Source organism: Hylobates moloch, unplaced genomic scaffold (genome assembly GCF_009828535.3).
Source record: "Hylobates moloch isolate HMO894 unplaced genomic scaffold, HMol_V3 SCAFFOLD_9, whole genome shotgun sequence".
NCBI classification, from domain to species: Eukaryota; Metazoa; Chordata; class Mammalia; order Primates; family Hylobatidae; genus Hylobates; species Hylobates moloch.
In genome coordinates this window covers 120,591,853-120,610,687 of record NW_026652284.1, presented here as the reverse complement: position 1 = coordinate 120,610,687, position 18,835 = coordinate 120,591,853, and the positions used below count along the sequence as shown (strand labels likewise).

Here is an 18,835-nt window from a genome sequence, read left to right as displayed (position 1 = left end):
CAGCTGTCTGCCAGTGCTGCTGTCAGCTCCTAGAGGCTGCTCTTAGGCCTTTGCCGTGTGGTCCCCTCCACAGGCCCTCTAGGCAAGGATATGGTCTCCTGTGAGGTCTCACCTGATTAGAACAAGCCCATCCGGGACAACCTTCCTTTTGATTAACTCAGAGTCAACTGATAGGGGTCCTCAATCACATCAGCAAAATCTTTCCACCTTTGTTTTACAATATAGCCTAATCATCATATTCACACTGAAGGTGGGGATTACATAGTGCCTGCACACCAGGTTGTGCACACCAAGGCTGGGGGTTTTGGAGGTCATCAGAATTCTGTCCCCCGCACAGGTACTGAACTGCAGTTGACCTGGGAGTGGGTGGGGAGGAGAAGCCTCCCCTCTCACAATCTTAGGGGAATAGGGCAAATCACACTCCGTGTTACTCACAAGTGACCCCAGTGCCGTCTTCCTGTGTTGCCAGCCTCTGGGCCCCGTGAAGCGTGGTATGCCTTATGGCTCTGTAACAAGAACAGAGCCATCTGGACTGATGTCAGCATGAATACAGCCCGCTGAAGGCGGCGACAAGCACCATTCATGTGGCATCAAAGCGCCAGTGACGGCTGCCTCGCTTTGTTTCAGAGAAAGCTGGTGGTGGAAAAAGCAGCTTTGAATCATCCATCTCAAGATGATCATAAAGCCTGCTGCCTCACTGAGAATATAAATTGCCAGAGGAATAATTGGAAGCCATGTGGAAAGTGAAAAAATACAACTAATACATGGATTCATTTATGTGTATGTGTTTTCTAGATTTCCAGTGGGTTCAAGGAGATGTGTGTGAAGTTCAGCTGATGGTATATAACCCAATGCCGTTTGAACTTCGAGTTGAAAACATGGTATGTATCACCAATCGTTTGACCTTCTTGGGCTAACACACAAACTTCTCATTAAAGTAGGTTTTACTTAATGTCTGAGGCACACATCTTATGATATGTGTCTGTTTTTATGTTTGTTTTGCCAAAGCATATAAGCTTATTGTAAATGAAGACCATGTTTTGTTATTCCTGTGTCTTTAGGCTTGGTTCTCAATAAATATTTGAACCTACGAAGAAACCTCTGATTTGAACACACACTGAGCTTAGTTGATTGGGTATAAGATGTGAAATAATAATTTTGAAGCTTACATGAGATGCGTTGAGGTTGCAAAGTCCACATTCTGCCTGCTACTCAATGATATCAGCATTACTTTATTGCTGCAAGATGATAAGATGATCAACACCCCGGGGAAGAGCATGCTGTGGAATGGGAGGATAAATGACCACACCACCACCACGAGCTTTCTCTTGTTTTGAAATCCTGATGTCCCATTTCTGTCCTTTGTGTAGGGTGTGAAAAATTCACTTTGTAATCTCTTCTGTTGGAAATGCTTACCCAGTTCTCTAGTCGGGGGAAGGAGATTTGTACTGGCCCTCTAAGCTGATTCTGTGTTTTCAGAGCAGGCCCTCCCCATGCCAATGTAGGTTCCATCTGTCAAGTCTTACTCTGCATTGCTGTGTGGTACTGCTGTGTAACTTTTCAGCAGCACGCAAAGGAGGGTGCTGTGAGAGTGGACGTTCTCTTTTAGAGTTTTATGACTGGTGTTCAGGGTAAGAGGTGGGCCTTTCATGCAGGTATCTTTCTGAGTGCGCTCGCCACGTGTCAGGCCCCAGGCAAGGCCCTGAGGGGGCAGAGATGGTCAGGCCCTGGTCCCTGCTGCGACTGTGATCAAGGCTCTGTTGGGGTGCACGAGGTGTTGCAGGCCTGATGTGGAGGGGAGTCTGCCTGGCCCTGGAGAGTCAGGGAAGGGTTCCTGGGACAGATGTGACAGCCTGGCCGTGAGTACAGGCTGAGTTGCAGTTTGCCAGGTGGACACGTGGTGGCTGTTGAAATGCCGTTTAGGCCTCTAGCACGTGGCATAGTTTCCCGAAATCGGTCTGAGCTCCTGGAAGCTCAGCTGGATGTTCAGCTTGTAGTCTCGAGGTGCACTCGGGAGAAGTGCTCCCCCTCCTGTTGGGTGAGGACTGACCTGCAGTAGGATTTGGCTCTGGCCTTTCCTGTGGCTTTCTGTCTCAGCCTTAGTAGGGAGAAGCAGTTTAGAGAATTTTCCCCAAAGCCGTTAAAGTATCAAATGCCTGCTGCTCTTTCTTACACATTTTTTTTTTTGGTCTTAAAATGTAGCTTTCATTTTTATCTGGTTCAAAAACAATATGTGCTTATTATAACAAATGAGGAAGAGCAGGGAACAAAATAAAAAGCACCACATGGAGATAGGCCACAAATCATGGGCAAAGTTTTAAAAACTAAATTAGGAAGTATTTTAAACCTATGAAATGTTACAGGGAATACTACACACTCGCATCTCCACCATTCACATTTAAAAAATGTTCACAGTTGGCCATATTGCTTTAGCTATTTTCAAAAGAAATAAATGCCAATATATTTGCCTAGAGACAATTGGCTCCTCGGCTTCCACCCTTGCCTGCTGCATCTGTTCCACACATAGATCATTTCACACCTTGGCCCCAAGTCTGGGCACTACGTGTACTCACTGCCGAGAGAGTGGCTTTGCTTCTGGGTGCTTCCTGTAGACAGAGTTGGGAAAAGTCTGTATGCATGTTCACATACATGAGAACGCACATATATATATATATATATATATATATATATATGTCTAAACCCATATGCCTATGTATATGTACACATGTGTATACCCCTGCATCTGCACCATAGACATGCATGTAGTATCTGCCCTGTTCACGGGGACCCTCGCTTTCCAGCTCTTCTCCAGAGGGTGCTTGCCTGCCTCCATCCATGTGTGTCCTTTCTTCCCGCGCGAGAACTCGGGCTCCCAGCATCAGCACATCTACTTAGATGCTCAGTCCTGTCATATCAGAGATAGTTGCAGGGTAGCTTTGACCATACCGCTGCAGAAAACCAACCCGCTAAAAAGAATCCAGGATCTCCCCCTTCGCCCAGGGCTTCTTTATCTCAGCAGTGTTCTGTAACTGTTATGAAACCTTGCCCTTCATTTGTTAGGTTTATTCTAATATCGTTGATGGTTTTGATCACTTGTTAGTGATACTTTCCCCAATTGCTTATTGCTAAACTATAGAAATAACTCCTTTTTTTTCTGGCTCTGTCACTTTGCTAAATGTACTCGAAAGTTCAAGTTTCATTGTAGATTCCATAGCGTTTTCTATGACCCTGGTTTTGTTTTCTGTGAGTAATTGCCTGTATGCCTTTTCTTCCTTTTTCTTGCTTTAGTGCCCTGAGTAGGACCTCTGTTACAATGCTGAGAAGTCCTGAGGGCCAACATACCTGCACTGCTTCCAATCATGGGCCACTGTCCTGAGACCAGGGAATCTGCCTGTCTTGTTCACTAGCAAGCTTAGTGCCTGTACTAGCAAGCTTAGTACATACTGAAATAAGTTGATAACTCATAGATGTGTGGCAGGGATATTAACTGGTGGTATATTTCCACATTTGATTGATTGATTGATTGAGATAGGGTCTCACTCTGTCCCCCACGCTGGAGTGCAGTGGTGTGATCATTGCAGCCTCAGCCTCCTGGGCTCGGGTGATCATCCCATCTCAGTTTCCCAAGTAGCTGGGACCACAGGTGCGTGCCACCTTACCTGGCTAATTTTAAAATTTTTTTGTAGAGATGGGGTCTTACTGTGTTGCCCAGGTTGGTGTTGATCTCCTGGGCTCAAGTGTTCTTTCCACCTTGGCCTCCCAAAGTGTTGGGATTACAGGTGTGAGCCACCATGCCCAGCCATGTTTTTATTTATTTTTGTTTATAAATAAAATATTTTCTCTTTGTGTTCACATTCCCATTTGGTAAAATGATAAAACAAATATCAAACAGACAGCAAACAGGGCTGAAATCAAGTGGATCCGTGGTTTACCACCCGAGCACCCGCAGTGCTTACTGTGTTGAGGTGGTTTTGCGTTACACTGTACACTGTCTCTGATGTTCTCTGTGGGTTTCTATGAAGACCGTTCGTCATTTTATTCCAGCAGCTCCAGATGTGCCATAACCAATGTCTTGAGGCGCATTTGGAGCTGAGCATGCCCAGTAGGTTTGCTCGGGGCTTACGATGCTGCGTCGCTTGGTTTAGGGGCTGCTCACCAGCGGAGTGGAGTTCGAGTCTCTCCCTGCGGCGCTTTCTCTTCCGGCTGAATCTGGTCTGTACCCAGTGACGCTCGTCGGGGTCCCGCGGACGACTGGAACGATTGCTGTGAACGGTAAGGAGAGTCCCTTCATGGTTCCTGCTCAGGAGGGTCTGCTGAACCCTTGCGTGGCCTCCGTGAGGTCCAGAGCCGATCACCCGTCATGCCAGTCCTAACCAGTTAGAAGATAATGAAGACCGTGTCTCTTTGGGAAGCATGAGAAAAACCTGTTCATGGGGTGCAGGATGTGTGGTGGTGTGGCGGTGGGAGGGGTCCTTCCTGTGCTCTGACCCCACTGCCCACGCCCCTCCTCCCTCTGCTTCGTCTCCTTTCTGCCGTCTTCCTCCAGTGAGCCTTCCTTCCTCCTGCTCCTTCTCTGGAACTCCTCAGAGGGTGTCTACACACGCTGAATCTCCGCTCTGCAGAGGGGCTTTACCCCTCTACATCCTGGACTCAGCCCTTTTCACTTCTCCAAAACTCCTGTCACAAGCAGTATTTTTTTGGGTAAATCCAGGGCCTACTTTTCAGTTTTTTTTCTAAATTCGCTCCTCAGTGCCGTCTGAGTCCCTGGCCGACCCTCCACTAGGCACGCCCTCCCCTCTGGCTGCTGTGAGCCTGCCCTCTGGATACTTTCCCGCCTCTCTTCTCTAGCTGCTGTGACCCTGCCCCTCCGGATGTTTTACCGCCTCTCTGGCCCTTCTGTTTGGGTCTCTCTTGTCTTCTGCAGCCCACCCCTCAGTCAGGCCTTCCTCACACCCCACTTCTTTCCTTCCCCACCCCTCACCCCGTGTTCCCTGGCCCTGTTAACTCTTCCTCTTCCACAGGCTACCTTAGGTGATCCCACCAATACCCTCGGCCTTCCTGGCTTCCAGTTCCTCCAATGTGCAGGTGATTTCCAGGGCTGGACTTCTTCCCAGCCTGCACCTCCAGCCCTTCCCAGCTGGCTCCTGGGCACCTTGCATATAATACATGCAAATCAGAACTCCCTACCTTGCCTCCCCAAAACTGTTCTGTCAAGCCTGTATCTCAGTGCAGGCATTCCCATCAGCCATTTGCCCTAACGGGTTCTTGGGGGTCATCCTTGACCCTTGCTGTCTGTCACAGCACCCCACCTCCCCTCCCTCGGTGCTTCCTGAGAACCACTACTTCTCTCCACCTCCACTGCCTCTTCCTTCTTGCAGATCATAACTCTTCTATGGTTTGTCACAAAAGCATTGGGACTGGTGTTTTTGCCCTGGTCTTGCTTGCTAACAGACCCACCTCCCATCTGTGGCCCGGCGATCTTCCTAGTGTGAATATGCTCCTGACATCTCTCAACTGGGAGCCTCACAGCTGTCGCCAGGCCCTTGTTATCAAGGCCCAGTCCTTAAGTGTTGCTCTGGAGCCCGGCGTGGTCCGGCTCCTGCTGGCCTCCGCAACCTGCTCTCTGCCTCTCCCCTCCTACTTCAGTCTCCGAAGACTCTTTAGTCCTGGCAGCTTTCCAGGCTTTCTGAGGCTTTGCCTGTGCCCCATCGAGTGCTTATCACCCTCGCCGGCTCCTGGGCTTCCCTCAGTCCTCAGCACAGGCTTCCCTTCCTCCAGGAGGCTTCCTCAGCGCGTGCTCGCTGGCCTAGGCCCCTGTGCGGTGGTCTCCTTCCTGACTCTGTGCGATGGATTCCTTGCTGGCCTCGTGTGTCTCGCTCAGCTGCAGCTCCATGCCTAGTGTGGAGCCTGGCACACAGTAGGTCTTCAATGTGTGTTTGTTGGCTGGAAGAGCAAACATTTGCTGGAAGGGTGCTCCCTACAGGTGAGTGAGGCAGGTGTAATTGTAGGTGAGGGTGTGCTGCCCCAAATGGGAAGACGGAGTGGAGTGGCCGTAGGAGTGAATGACTCTGGGCATGGACCCAGCGGGTAGAGTGGGTTGGTCAGTGACCCTGAGGCTTGAAGGCTAACTAGGAACTATTCAAATGAATGGGGGTGGGCTGTGGGGGGAGTCCACAGGGGGCAGAAAGAGGGTTCCAGGCAGAAAGAACAACATGGTGGTAAGAGAGAACATGGTGCGTTTGGGGGACCTGGGGGTGGTCAGAGTGGGTGGTCCAGGCCAGGGTGGCAGGGATGAGACAGGCTGGAAGGGAGGCAGAGGGCCGACCTGGGGGTCTTACACACTGTGCCAAAGGATGCCGGCTTTTTCCAGAGGGCAGTGGGGCTGCTGCGTTATTTGAAGAGAGATGTGGTCAGGTGGGCAGTTCAGAGCCATCCCTCAGGATCCAGGATCCCTGTTGAAATGGGAAGGACTGGAGGCAGGGACACCAGTGATGACGCTTCAGCGATGACCCAGGGAGACAGGGACAGAGGTAGGACCATAGCTGTGGCCTGGCAGTGGAGCATAGGAGATAGGAATAGATGAGAGAGGAGTAACAAGGAGTGAAGGGCTTGATTCAGAATAACACATAACCCATAACTAGTATGTTCACAGATGAGGAGTCAGAGCCTTAGTCACACAGTTCTTAGTTGTTTATCCTGGGTGCAGACTAGTGAGTGTTCATTTTTGGCCCGCTTTGGGAATGAAGTCAAAAGGACTGACCTTGTATTATCAGACATTGTAATGTGCTATTTGTCATCAGACTTTAGGGTTTATATGGCAATTATTTTAAGCAAGAGGTAAGAAAAGGAAAATGACTGATTTAAATTAAGAATTGCAAAATAATGGCTGCTTAGCAGACAAAACCATGTCATACCAGGTTTTATAGAAAGGACATTAGTGCCAGATGTGGTTTTGGGGAGGAGAATGTTTGCCAGTTAAAGATGTCTTTGAAGAGGTATACTTTAGAGGAAGCGTGGCTGCTCTGAATGGGAGTTACCTTGATAGGGTAGCTTTAAGCTGGCAGGAGGTGAGCACGGGGCTGATTGAGGCTGTGTAAGGTCCCTGATTTGCCCTCGAGGGAGTGCCTGCCTCTCCTTTTAGTATGAAATAGTTTCATATGAATGCAGAAAAGTTGTCACCCTAGGCATCTAGCCATGGGGTATTGTTTAATTTTGTTACAGAGTGAATGTTGTTTATAATAATTATCTCATGAAATTTCAAAAGCCATTTTAAAGCTTTGCTTAAACAATTTCAAGTGCTTATCTAACCAGTGGACTTTTTTTTTTTAACATGGGAAATTTGCTAATCTTAAATTATGATGCTTATACACATACAGCACATCTGCCATATCAGCAGCAGCTACAATAACAATTGGCTCGTGTGTGAACTTTCATCTCTCAACAGAAGGCTTTGAAGCATTTTTCACATACTCATTAAGTCACATTATGTCCTGGGAAAGAATATTAACATTCTCGTTTTAGAGATGGATAAATCTGAAAAGCAAATGAGTAAAGGGATGAGATACTGATTATTAAGTAGACATTTATAGTTTACAAGGACTTTCACATATATAGTCTTTCATTTGGGCCCAGCCAGCCTTGTGAAACAGGAATGCAGATGCAGTTACCCTCCCCGTCACGTACGAGGACAGTGAGGGTCGTGGGGTTGAGGGCGGGAGTGTGGGTGAGCGCCGGTGGGCCCTGGGCAGGTTCGGAACTCAGGTCTTCTGAAGAGGAGCCCCGTACTCTTCGCACTGCTCCAGCCCTGGATGTGAGACCCAAAGCCTTGCCAGTGGAGTGAAGATGTTCATTTTCTGTTCCAGGTTACCATACCACAGTCTTCGGTGTGTTCAGTGACTGCTTGCTGGATAACCTGCCAGGAATAAAAACCAGTGGCTCCACAGTGGAAGTCATTCCCGCGTTGCCAAGACTGCAGATCAGCACCTCTCTGCCCAGGTAGTGTGCACGAGGGCCACAGACCAGAGTGGCTCTGAGGCATCATTTCTGGTCCAACATTTTTTTTTTTTTTTTAATGGCACAAAGAGCCTGTAATTCTTATCACCAGAATATAGGTGAAGGATTTCTTTAAGATAAGCAACATCAATATGCTTTGCTTAAAACGAATTAGAACAAAGTTGAAATCTTTCTTACCATGATCAGAACAGAATGTGAAATTAGCCTATGGAAACATAATTCTTTTGAAAAACAAAATTAGGGAATTTAGGAATTCCCTTAAAAATATAGGGAATTTTGGCCTGGCGCGGTGGCTCACACCTGTAATCCCAGCACTTTGAAGGCTGAGGCAGGAGGATCATGAGGTCAGGAGATCGAGACCATCCTGGCTAACACGGTGAAACCCCGTCTCTACTAAAAACAAAAAAAAAATTAGCCAGGCCTGGTGGCGGGCGCCTGTAGTCCCGGCTACTCGGGAGGCTGAGGCAGGAGAATGGCGTGAACCCGGGAGGTGGAGCTTGCAGTGAGCCGAGATGGCGCCACTGCACTCCAGCCTGGGCGACAGAGCGAGACGCCGTCATTTTAATTATACTTTTATATTATATTATATTTTAATTAATTAATTACTTTTTTGAGACAGGGTCCCACTCTGTCACCCAGGCTGGAGTGCAGTGTTGCGATCTCGGCTCACTGCAACCTCCACCTCTCAGGTTCAAGCGATCCTCCCACCTCAGCCTCCTGTGTAGCTGGGACTACAGGTTCACACCACTACGCCTGGCTAATTTTTGTATTTTTTTGTAGAGATGGGGTTTCGCCATGTTGCCCAGGCTGGTCTCGAACTCCTGGGTTCAAACAATCCACCCATCTTGGCCTCTCAAAGTGCTGGGATTACAGGTGTGAGCCACTATGCTCAGCTAACTCTTATCTTCTAAGAAATAGTTTTGATCTTGTTTATTTGTTTTTTAGCATTATAGAAAAACACAAAAAAGAAAGAAAAAGAAATCTCAGGAGTCCCAGAAGCAATTACTATAAATGATTTGTTGTGATATTTTCTTCCAGTGTTTTATCCATCCTATTTAAAAATATGGCTGGGCACGGTGGCTCACTCTTGTAATCCCAGCACTCTGGGAGGCCGAGGTGGGCGGATCACGAGGTCAGGAGATCGAGACCATGGTGAAACCCCGTCTCTACTAAAAATACAAAAAATTGGCTGGGCGTGGTGGCGGGCGCCTGTAGTCCCAGCTGCTTGGAGAGGCTGAGGCAGGAGAATGGCGTGAACCCGGGAGGCGGAGCTTGCAGTGAGCGGAGATCGCGCCACTGCACTCCAACCTGGGTGACAGAGCGAGACTCTGTCTCAAAAAAAATAAATAAATAAATAAAAAATAAAAATATGTATTCGAATAGTTGAGATTACACGACATCATATATAGTATTATAGGTTACCTTTTGCATAACCACATAACGTAAGCTTTTCTTCATGCTTTCTCAAATTCTTGAGAAAATTCAATTTTAATTGCTTCAACAAAGTGCATTATAAAGATATCTCAAAATTGCATACCCATTAATTTCCTTGCTATTAGAATTTGGGATGTTCTCAATTTTTTTTTTTTTTTGACGGAAGCTTGCTTTGTTGCCCAGGCTGGAGTGCCATGGCACAATCTTGGCTCACTGCAACCTCCACCTCCCGGGTTCAAGCAATTCTCCTGCCTCAGCCTCCCTAGTAGCTGGGATTACAGGTACCCGCCACCATGCCCAGCTAATTTTTGTGTTTTTAGTAGAGACAGGGTTTTGCCACATTGGCCAGGCTGGTCTCAAACTCCTGACCTTAAGTGATCTGCCCGCCTCGGCCTCCCAAAGTGCTGGGATTACAGGCACAAGCTACCACATCCAGCCTGTTCTTAATTTTTGCCCTTACAAATAACACTTAACGGATATCCTTTTGGCCATTTTTATAAAATGTGTCTTGGGATTTTCTGAAATGTGTTTAAAGCCCATTCATGTGTTCAATAGACCCTTTCATTTGCCAGTTGCTGTGCTGGGTGCTAGGGCTGTAGCACTGATGATGAGAGTCCTGGTCTCTGTCCTCACGGGAAGTTCTGTCAAGTGGGGAAACTGACAAGTTGCCGAATAATCACAGTGACTGTCGTCAGGACTCTGATGGGGGAGGTCCCACGTGCTGGGGGAGGTCACGGACTCAGGGAAGAGTTCTTCCAGGAGGAGACACCAAGCTCGATAGGAGGGAGGAGGAATTGGCTGGGTGCAGGGGCAGGCAGGGTGGTCTTTGACAGAGGAAGGAGAGGTGGAGATACCGACGTATAATCGGGGAATAAAATGAAACACAGACAACAGTTACTCAAAAGGTATCATAGACCTGAGTGTAAAAGCTGAAAATATAAAACTTTTAGAAGAAAATAAAAGAAAATTATCACGACCTTGAATTGGGCAGAGTTCTTTGATGTGACACCAAAAGCAGGATCCCTGGAATAAAATGTTGACAGATTGGACTTCATCAAAATTAAAAGCTCTTACACTTCCAAAGACACCATTAAGAGAATGAAAGTTACAGACTGGAAGAAAATATTTGCATATTAAATATTTGATAAAGAGCTTATATTCACATTAAGAACTCTTAAAACTTAATAAAATAAGGTAAACAACCTAATTTAAAAAATGGACAAGAGATTTGAGTACCTATTTCACCACAAGATATACAAATAGCTCGTAAGCAACCTGGAAGGATGGTCGACATCATTAGTCTCTGAACTGGCACCACGTGAGGCTCCAGTTCACACCTGCTCACGGGGCTCACGATAGCAGGGCTGCAAGGTTTCGGAGGAGCTGGACGCCTCGTGGGAGGCCGATAGGGATGCTGATGGGACATCCCTTTTGAAAACACATTGGCAGTTTCTTCAGAAGTTACACATAAGTTTACCATATGACCCAACAATTCGACTCCTAGGTACCTGCTCAAGACAATGGAACACGTATGTTGACACAGAAACCTGTGCGTGAGTGTTCATAGCAGCATCGTTCACAGTCAGAAAACTGGAAAGGGCCCAGATGGCCGTCAGTGGGTGAATGGGTCAACAGAATGCGTGTCCTTGCAGCGGAACACCACTCCGCAATGAAGGGACGAAGGAACACATGCCCCAGTGCAGACCAGCCTCAGAGGCGAGCTGCTGAGCGCAAGAAGCCAGATGCGAGAGGCGCAGAGCGTGAGTCCTCTGATGTGAAACAGCCAGAAAGCAGGTCTCTAGCGGCAGGACACAGCTCAGCGGCTGCCTGAGGCTGCCAGTGGTGTGGGGACTAAACTGATTGGAAGTGCTCCTGCGGCATCTCTTTGGGGTGCTGCAAGTGTTTTAAAACTGGGTTTCAGGACGGGCGCGGTGGCTCACGCCTGTAATCCTAGCATTTTGGGAGGCCGAGGCGGGCGGATCACCTGAGGTCAGGAGTTCGAGACCAGCCTGGCCAATATGGTGAAACCCTGTCTCTACTAAAAAAAAATACAAAAATTAGCTGGGCATGGTGGCAGGAGCCTGTAATCCCAACTACTTGGGAGGCTGAGGCAGGAGAATCGCTTGAACCTGGGAGGCAGAGGTTGCAGTGAGCTGAGATCGCGCCATTACACTCCAGCCTGGGGGACAAAGAGTGAGACTTTGTCTCAAAATCAAATCAAAACAAAACAAAAAAACACTGGGTATCAGTGATTTGTAAATTTACCAAAAATTATTGCATTGCATACTTAAGCTAGGTGGATTTTATACCTGCATATGCTGTTTAGAAAGATGAATTTTGGCAGGGCTTCAGTGTTGAATGGACACATGATTTCTACTGAGCCTGCCACCAGGACTTCCCAGGCCTGGACACTTCCAGGCACATTAGCTTGAATAGCCAGACGCGCAGACTCCCAGCTCTGGCTTTGGCTGCTAAATTCTGCCACTGCTGTCCGTAGAACTGTGGCACCCAGTGAACACTAGGCTAGGAAGGACACTAGCTTCAGCTACAGTTTCACGGCACATGCTCACAGGCCTGTACAGGGCATCAGCCGACCAACAAAAGCTGGAGGTGAGCACTGAGAGAGCTCATAAAGGAGATTGTGGCTCCAGCTCCAGCTTAGCGAGCCCCAGCCAGTGCTCCAGCAGAAGGGCGGGGGGTGGCTTAAGGCAAAGAAACGCTAAGGGCAGCTGTTACTAGAAAGGAAAAATAACTTGAGAAGAGGTACTTTAACTTTGTCATTTGTCCTGCTAATAAGGCGTCCCTGAAGGTCCTTGGCAGCTGTAAAAGGCAGTGAAGAAAGCAGGTCCTCTAGCTGCTTCTCTGCCCACCCCACATTTTTCTCCTGTGTTTAGAATCGTTTCCAAAGATAATGCCTCTGACCCCCCATTTTTACTGTCTTGTGGATGCGCTGTGACGGGGGTGCATGCATGCTCTGGTACCTGCTACCTCTCAACAAGATGTGCTGCTGTGGGCGGCCACCACGGCACCGAGCCTGGGCCCTGGGGAGGAATGTAGATCCCAGCATGGTCCTGATGAGGACCAGGGGCTGGAGGAGGAGGGTCCAGTGGAACCGATTCGGAGTTAAAATGTTTGTTTTTTATTTCTTATTTTAAAAAATTGTATATAATGTATATATTTTTCTAAGGTGACTTCCTGAAATAAAATGTGACTATTCTTTGAGTTTTGATTGTTATTAATCTAATATGAACATTCCAGTGACTGATTCATTAAATTTACTCACAAACATTTATCGACACCTACCATGTGCTTTAGGCCCTGTGCTATAGGACTAGCAATTAATAAAAAATGCAATGAATAAAAATGCCCTTGACCTAGGCCGCTCCCCTTGTATGAGCTCTCAGTCTGGAAGGAGGTACTCAGACTAACTAGAGTCAAATTTGCTAACTGGCCCCGTATTATAAAAACAAAGTAGAGGTTGACCCTGTCTTTGGGGTTCAGGAAGGCTTCATAGAAGATGTGGCATTCAACTGGGCCTTACAAGATCCACAACAATTGGTCAGATAATCAAGCATGGAAGAAAATGCAAAGAAGAGGGAACAACAAGTCAACTAACCCAATAAATACAGACCATGGTGCAGGAGAATTCGGCGCTGTGACGAAAACACAGCGGGTCAGGTGAGATGAGATGAGATGTCCAGAAGAGGCAGGCCTTCAGAGACAGAAGGCAGCTCACTTTGCGAAGCAGCATCAGATGGCAAGGCCTGCTTTGCAGGGAGCTTCTCAGGAAAGGCCTCTGCCGAGGAGACACGCAGAGGAGCAGATCTGGTAGGCAGCGAGTGGGATGCAGCAGAGAGCATTCCAGGATGGGAGTCGGAGGTGCCCAGTTGGAGCCTGGCGGGAGTGGTGCCTTGAGCACTGCCAATGAGGAGGGCAGAGGTCAGGAGCAGGTGGCCTGATGGCATCTCCTGTGGAATTGCGTTGTCCCGCCTTCTCCGTGGCCAGGCAGCCATGCAGATATGCACTGCACAGGGTGAGGCTCAGCAGGAGGCAGCTGTGAAGTGTGCAGCAGGCCACTCTGTCCCAGGCCCATCTTGATTACTGCTAGGGTGCTTTTCTGTGTTGCACAGAAACTTGATGTGTTCAAGTTTGAGATGCTTATTAATTTGTTAATACATACTTTGCTATTAATTTGTTCCATACATACTTAGTGAGTACCTGCTATGTGCCAGGTACCCGGCTGGGTAGGAGCTGATAATGCAAGATAAAAATATTGTCACAGCCAGGTGCGGTGGCTCACTCCTGTAATCCTAGCACTTCGGGAGGCCAAGACAGGCGGATCACCTGAGGTCAGGAGTTCGAGACCAGCCTGGCCAACATGGCCAAATCCCATCTCTACTAAAAATACAAAAAAATTAGCTGGGCATGGTGGCATGAGCCTGTAATCCCAGCTACTCGGGAGGCTGAGGCAGGAGAATCGCTTGAACCCGGGGGCGGAGGCTGCAGTGAGTGGAGATTGTGCCACTGCACTCCAGCCTGAGCAACAGAGCGAGACTGTCTCCAAAAAAAAAAAAAAAAAAATTGTCCCTGTCTTGAAAAAACTTTTGGTCCAGTGCAGGGGTGGGGAGGGCAGAGCTACAGGAAGGGCAGCTGAGCCCACAGAGTGCTCGGGGACACAGGCGTGCCAAGCTTCAGGCACCAGTGACTCCCCTTGCAGTTCCTGTGCTGCTCAGACCCAGGGGCTGCCTCACCCAACACAGACCACATATTAGGGGCCATCTCCTTAAACAAGAGAGTCTTGTCGGCATAGACCTTACTCCTACCTCCCGCAGTTTGCCCGTAGTCCCACATTGGAGTTTCTGTCTACCAAGAAGCTCCTGGTCCCCATCTCCTCCTAGGAGACTGGACCTCACCCTTGCCCAGCCTCTGCAGCCCCTCCCTGGGGGCCTGACCTTGGCTGGAGTGGGGTGCCTGCTGCCATCTCTGTAGTGCCATGGCCTGTTCAGGACTCAGCTCCTTTTCAGTGCCAGCCCAAGTCCCACCCAAGCTCCACTGCTCGTGACAACTGGGATGCTGCAGCTGGGACCGTCAGGGCCTTTGTCAGGCCCAGGCCCTGTGACTGCCCGGTCAAGCATCCTGTTGTTTGAGACACAAAATAGTGAGCCTTGGCCATGTTTTATGTTTCTCCTGATACCTTCTCTGCAAATCCACATTGACTACAAACTTTTGCTTGAGAAAGGCTGCCTGCTAAAAGATGGGAAGAAGCCCTTTGTGGTAAGGACACGAGTCCAATTTTCCTTCCTTGACAGGGGAAGTGTATTTCTTGACTCATGAACATTAAAGATATTTTTTTTTTTTTTTTTTTTTTTGAGACGGAGTCTCGCTCTGTCGCCCAGCTGGAGTGCAGTGGCGCAATCTCGGCTCACTGCAAGCTCCGCCTCCCGGGTTCACGCCATTCTCCTGCCTCAGCCTCTCCGAGTAGCTGGGACTACAGGCGCCCGCCACCACGCCCGGCTAAATTTTTTTGTATTTTTAGTAGAGACGGGGTTTCACCGTGGTCTCGATCTCCTGACCTCATGATCCGCCCGCCTCGGCCTCCCAAAGTGCTGGGATTACAAGCGTGAGCCACCGCGCCCGGCCACATTAAAGATATTTAAATTCCAAGGAGCCCACCTTGATTTATTATGCAATTATTTCACCAAAGTTTGGTTTGGATGCAGAAGCTCCTCTATCAGAGTCTGCATCTGGAAGCCCCCAGGAAACACGTGCCTGGTGCCATGAGCTTGGCTTGTGTTAAGCAGCATTTCTTCCCTTGGATGGCAGAGGTGTGAGTCTGGAACATTCTTTTCTGTCCTTTGGACCAAGTAGTGTGTGACACCATGTGCTCCCGTGGCGTGGGAAGCAGATCCGACTCCGATCCTGTGTGCTGTGACTGGGAGCAGGGCCAGGAGGAGCTGGGCATTGGAAAGACTGCTGGAGAGTGTCTGGAGTGGGGTGGTCCACAGTCCGCTTAGTTGACTTCATGAGCCATTTCTGGATGCACTAAGCACACGATGTTGGCTCAAGTATGCTGGACTAATTGTGGCTCTCTATGGAAATCCTTCAGGGACAGGAAGAAGGTAGTGGGGTACTCAGGAAACCTTCAGGCCCCAGGAGAACATGTCGGCCTCCTCACTCTGGCCACCTCCTCTGTCTGCCCCTTTGTTCTGTGGCCAGACTTCTCCAGGGAGCCATGTGTGTGTTTAACCTCACCTGTTACATGCCTCTATTTGTCATCTGCTGGCATTTGACCCCGTTGTGCTACTGGATATATTTTCTCTGTCATCACCAGTGACCTCCCTCCCAACCCACTGTTTGCAGCCTGTGGGTTGGGAAGGACGCAACCAGGGCAATTAGCTTTGTGGATTCAGTTAAAGTCAGTAGAAGTCAGGCGAGGGCTTACAGGCTGAGAGCTTGAGTGCAGGAGCCTTGGGGAGGCCCTGGCCTCTGCGTTGCACGTTCATCTGGCTTGGCTGCCTTGGCCTGTCCTGTAGTCCAGGCCTCACCTGACTGGTATGAGGATGGAGCCCCACGGATACTGCCTGGGTAGTACAGCCTGGTCCAGCTGCCCTCGTGTGACACCAGGTGTTTGTGGGCTTTCCTCACCGTTTGTAGGAAGGGGTCTGTGGGACAGCTTCTCACTCCTCTTTGGCCTCAGCTCTATGTTATCAGCGGGAATGTTGGTATACATTTTCCTCTTAAATCTATGGAGTTTCCCAAGGCACTTCTAAGCATGACACTTTTTAGATTTTGAGAGAACAGTGGCCTCATGGTTTATTTGAATGAATTCGTCATTTAAGTTTTATCCTCCATAACTTAGTAATTACGTATTTTTATGCTTCACATACGCATGAGAAATGAAGGCTGAGTGAGGGTGTTCATGTTTATGACACACAAAGACCTGGACGTGTCTGCATGAGGAAAGCATGAGGCATGTGGCAGCTCGCTTTCCATTCCTGATAGCTGGGTACTGAACTCCATGTATGAAGCCAAGATTTCCTAGCCCCTGTTTCTGAAATGCATGAGTATGGCGATCCTTCTTTCGGAAGTGAGTAATTCTCAAATGGCCTTGGCTTCTTCCTTCTTTCTTCTTTAAATTTCTTCTCCTTATTTTAGATCTGCACATTCATTGCAACCTTCTTCTGCTGATGAAATATCTACTAATGTATCTGTCCAGCTTTACAATGGAGAAAGTCAGCAACTAATCATTAAATTGGAAAATATTGGAATGGAACCATTGGAGAAACTGGAAGTCACCTCGAAAGTTCTCACCACTAAAGGTAGGTATCGTAAGCAGCTTTGACCCTGGGAATGTTTGTATAGTTTACTTGTAGAAGAGATACTTTAAATACTGAGTTTTCAGAGAACCTAAAAACTTCTTTGTGGATTCAGTTAAAGTCAGTAGAAGTCAGGGGAGGGCTTGCAGGCTGAGAGCTTGAGTGCAGGAGCCTCGGTGAGGCTTGGTGCCATCATGACAGTGGGAAACCAGTTCTTCATGAAAGACACACAGCAGAAGACAGTGGGACCGAGCACACACCTCTGTATCCCCAGTGCCCTTTCCCAGACCTCAACATCCATCAGCTACTCAGCAGAACTATTTCTTCAATGAACGGGAGAGAAGCATTAGCAGGCCTGGAAGGAGTCTGTTTGGGATCCAACCCATCATGCATCCAGCTCGCGTAGTTTGGGGTCAGGGGACCTGTGTTGAAATTTGGACTTCACCATTTACTAGCTATTTGTCCTTGGGGAACTGTTACTACTGTGCCTCGATTTCCTCTTGGATAAGTAGGGGAGGTAGTATTTAGCACATACATCACAAAAGTGAACTAGGAAGTTCGTGTTTGGCAGGACACCTGGTGTGTCAGAGGCTAGTGAGTGCATTGATCAAAGGGGGAATGTATTGTACAGGAGGAGGGAAAAGTATCAAGAGTAATATGTGGAAATAAAACCAGGTAATTTAATACAGTTAGAGAAATTGTAGGCTAGTGAGACCAGACAGAGAATAAAAAAGGGAAAGCAAGTTAGCAGGACTTTGGGGTGTTTTATGTGCTTTTGACGTATGGGTGAGATGAACCAGGCATACAAGGAGAGTTTGACTGGTTCTGGTTAAGTTTCCAGTAGTGGATGTACTAATCACATGTTACTTCCTGGCAGATGGCTCCCTCCCCATGCTAATGACATTCTAATGTGATAAACCAAGTTTCTTAGAGGTAGAGCCACAGATCCTCTGGTTAGTTCCAGCTTGAGGGAAGGTCCAGGGCTGAGCTCGGGAGAATTTGCAGGCAAAGAATTATGTCATGAGAGAATGAGTTTGGAGTATGTAAGAAAGGGTTAATTTGGGCTTGTACCGCTCTGGAGAATTTCAGGGTATCTTGAATTCCCATATTTCTTCCACTGATTTTGATAGAAACCTGTGTCTGTAGGAAGTAAAGCATGAAGCCTTGCGTCCGCATTGTCTAACCCATTCTCCCGGTCTGTGTCTGCCCTGGAAGGAGCCTTGCCCTGGAGAGCGACCCAGGCTTGTCCTTTAGTGATTTGTGTGCATGGTCGTGGGGCTGGAGCCGTGGGGCAGCCCACCTTATGTTCTTGCTCAGGAGGGTCGGGTGTGCCCAGAGCTGGGAGTGGGATGGAGCAGGAAGTCACCTGTAGCTGGCTGGTGCACATTCATTTTATTTTTTCTTGTCTTGAATCCTTGTATATCCTCTTTTGTATGAGGCCTTTGCCCTTTTTTCCCCCATTGGTTGTCTTCTCTCTGTCTGTCTCTATCTCTGTTTCTCCCTCCCCTTCCCCATCTCTCCTGACTTAGAGGACTTCTTTATATATACCCTGGGTGTGAGCTCTTTGTTGGACACGTGACGTGACCATCCTGTCCCATACCATGATTTGTTTGCCTTTACCTCTTAGTGGTGGCTTTGGGTGAACAGAAGTTCTTAACTTTAATGTGGTTCATTTAATCATTTTTTCTTTTAAAAATGTTGTTTATTTGTGTCTTATTTTAAAAACTTTGTATACTCTTAGTCTTTGAGAAATTTAATGATACTACCTTAATTTCATGCCTTCCTACCCATCCTCCTTTTGGGACCAATTTGGGTGAGGTATAAAAGCCTTCATCTGGTACTCTGAACTTAATTAGTTGGTTATAGAGTTTGGTTGATATTTGAACAAGCAAGCTAATATTGAATAACAGAAAATTACAGTCTACGTGGCAAACTTTTCTCACATCTCCTGTAATTTAACTTGCCCTCCCAGCTTAGCAACTGGAAAACATTTTTTTCCTTCCCTCAAATAAACTCAGTAGTAATCGTGTGCCCATTATTCATTACAAAATCGGCCTTTCTTTCTGAAGCAA

The 18,835-nt window shown here is 47.9% G+C and overlaps 1 protein-coding gene across 3 annotated transcripts in view; it reads left to right on the top strand.

The window, feature by feature from the left end:
* Nucleotides 1-18,835, top strand: part of TRAPPC9 (trafficking protein particle complex subunit 9) — a 736,107-nt gene that overhangs the window by 167,926 nt on the left and 549,346 nt on the right. For all 3 annotated transcript variants that reach the window (XM_058444536.1, XM_058444535.1, XM_058444534.1), the window contains 4 exons: nucleotides 796-881; nucleotides 4,146-4,272; nucleotides 7,863-7,995; nucleotides 16,603-16,766. In XM_058444536.1, the coding sequence (XP_058300519.1) occupies nucleotides 796-881; nucleotides 4,146-4,272; nucleotides 7,863-7,995; nucleotides 16,603-16,766 (510 nt within the window). The remainder of the gene's footprint in view (nucleotides 1-795; nucleotides 882-4,145; nucleotides 4,273-7,862; nucleotides 7,996-16,602; nucleotides 16,767-18,835) is intronic.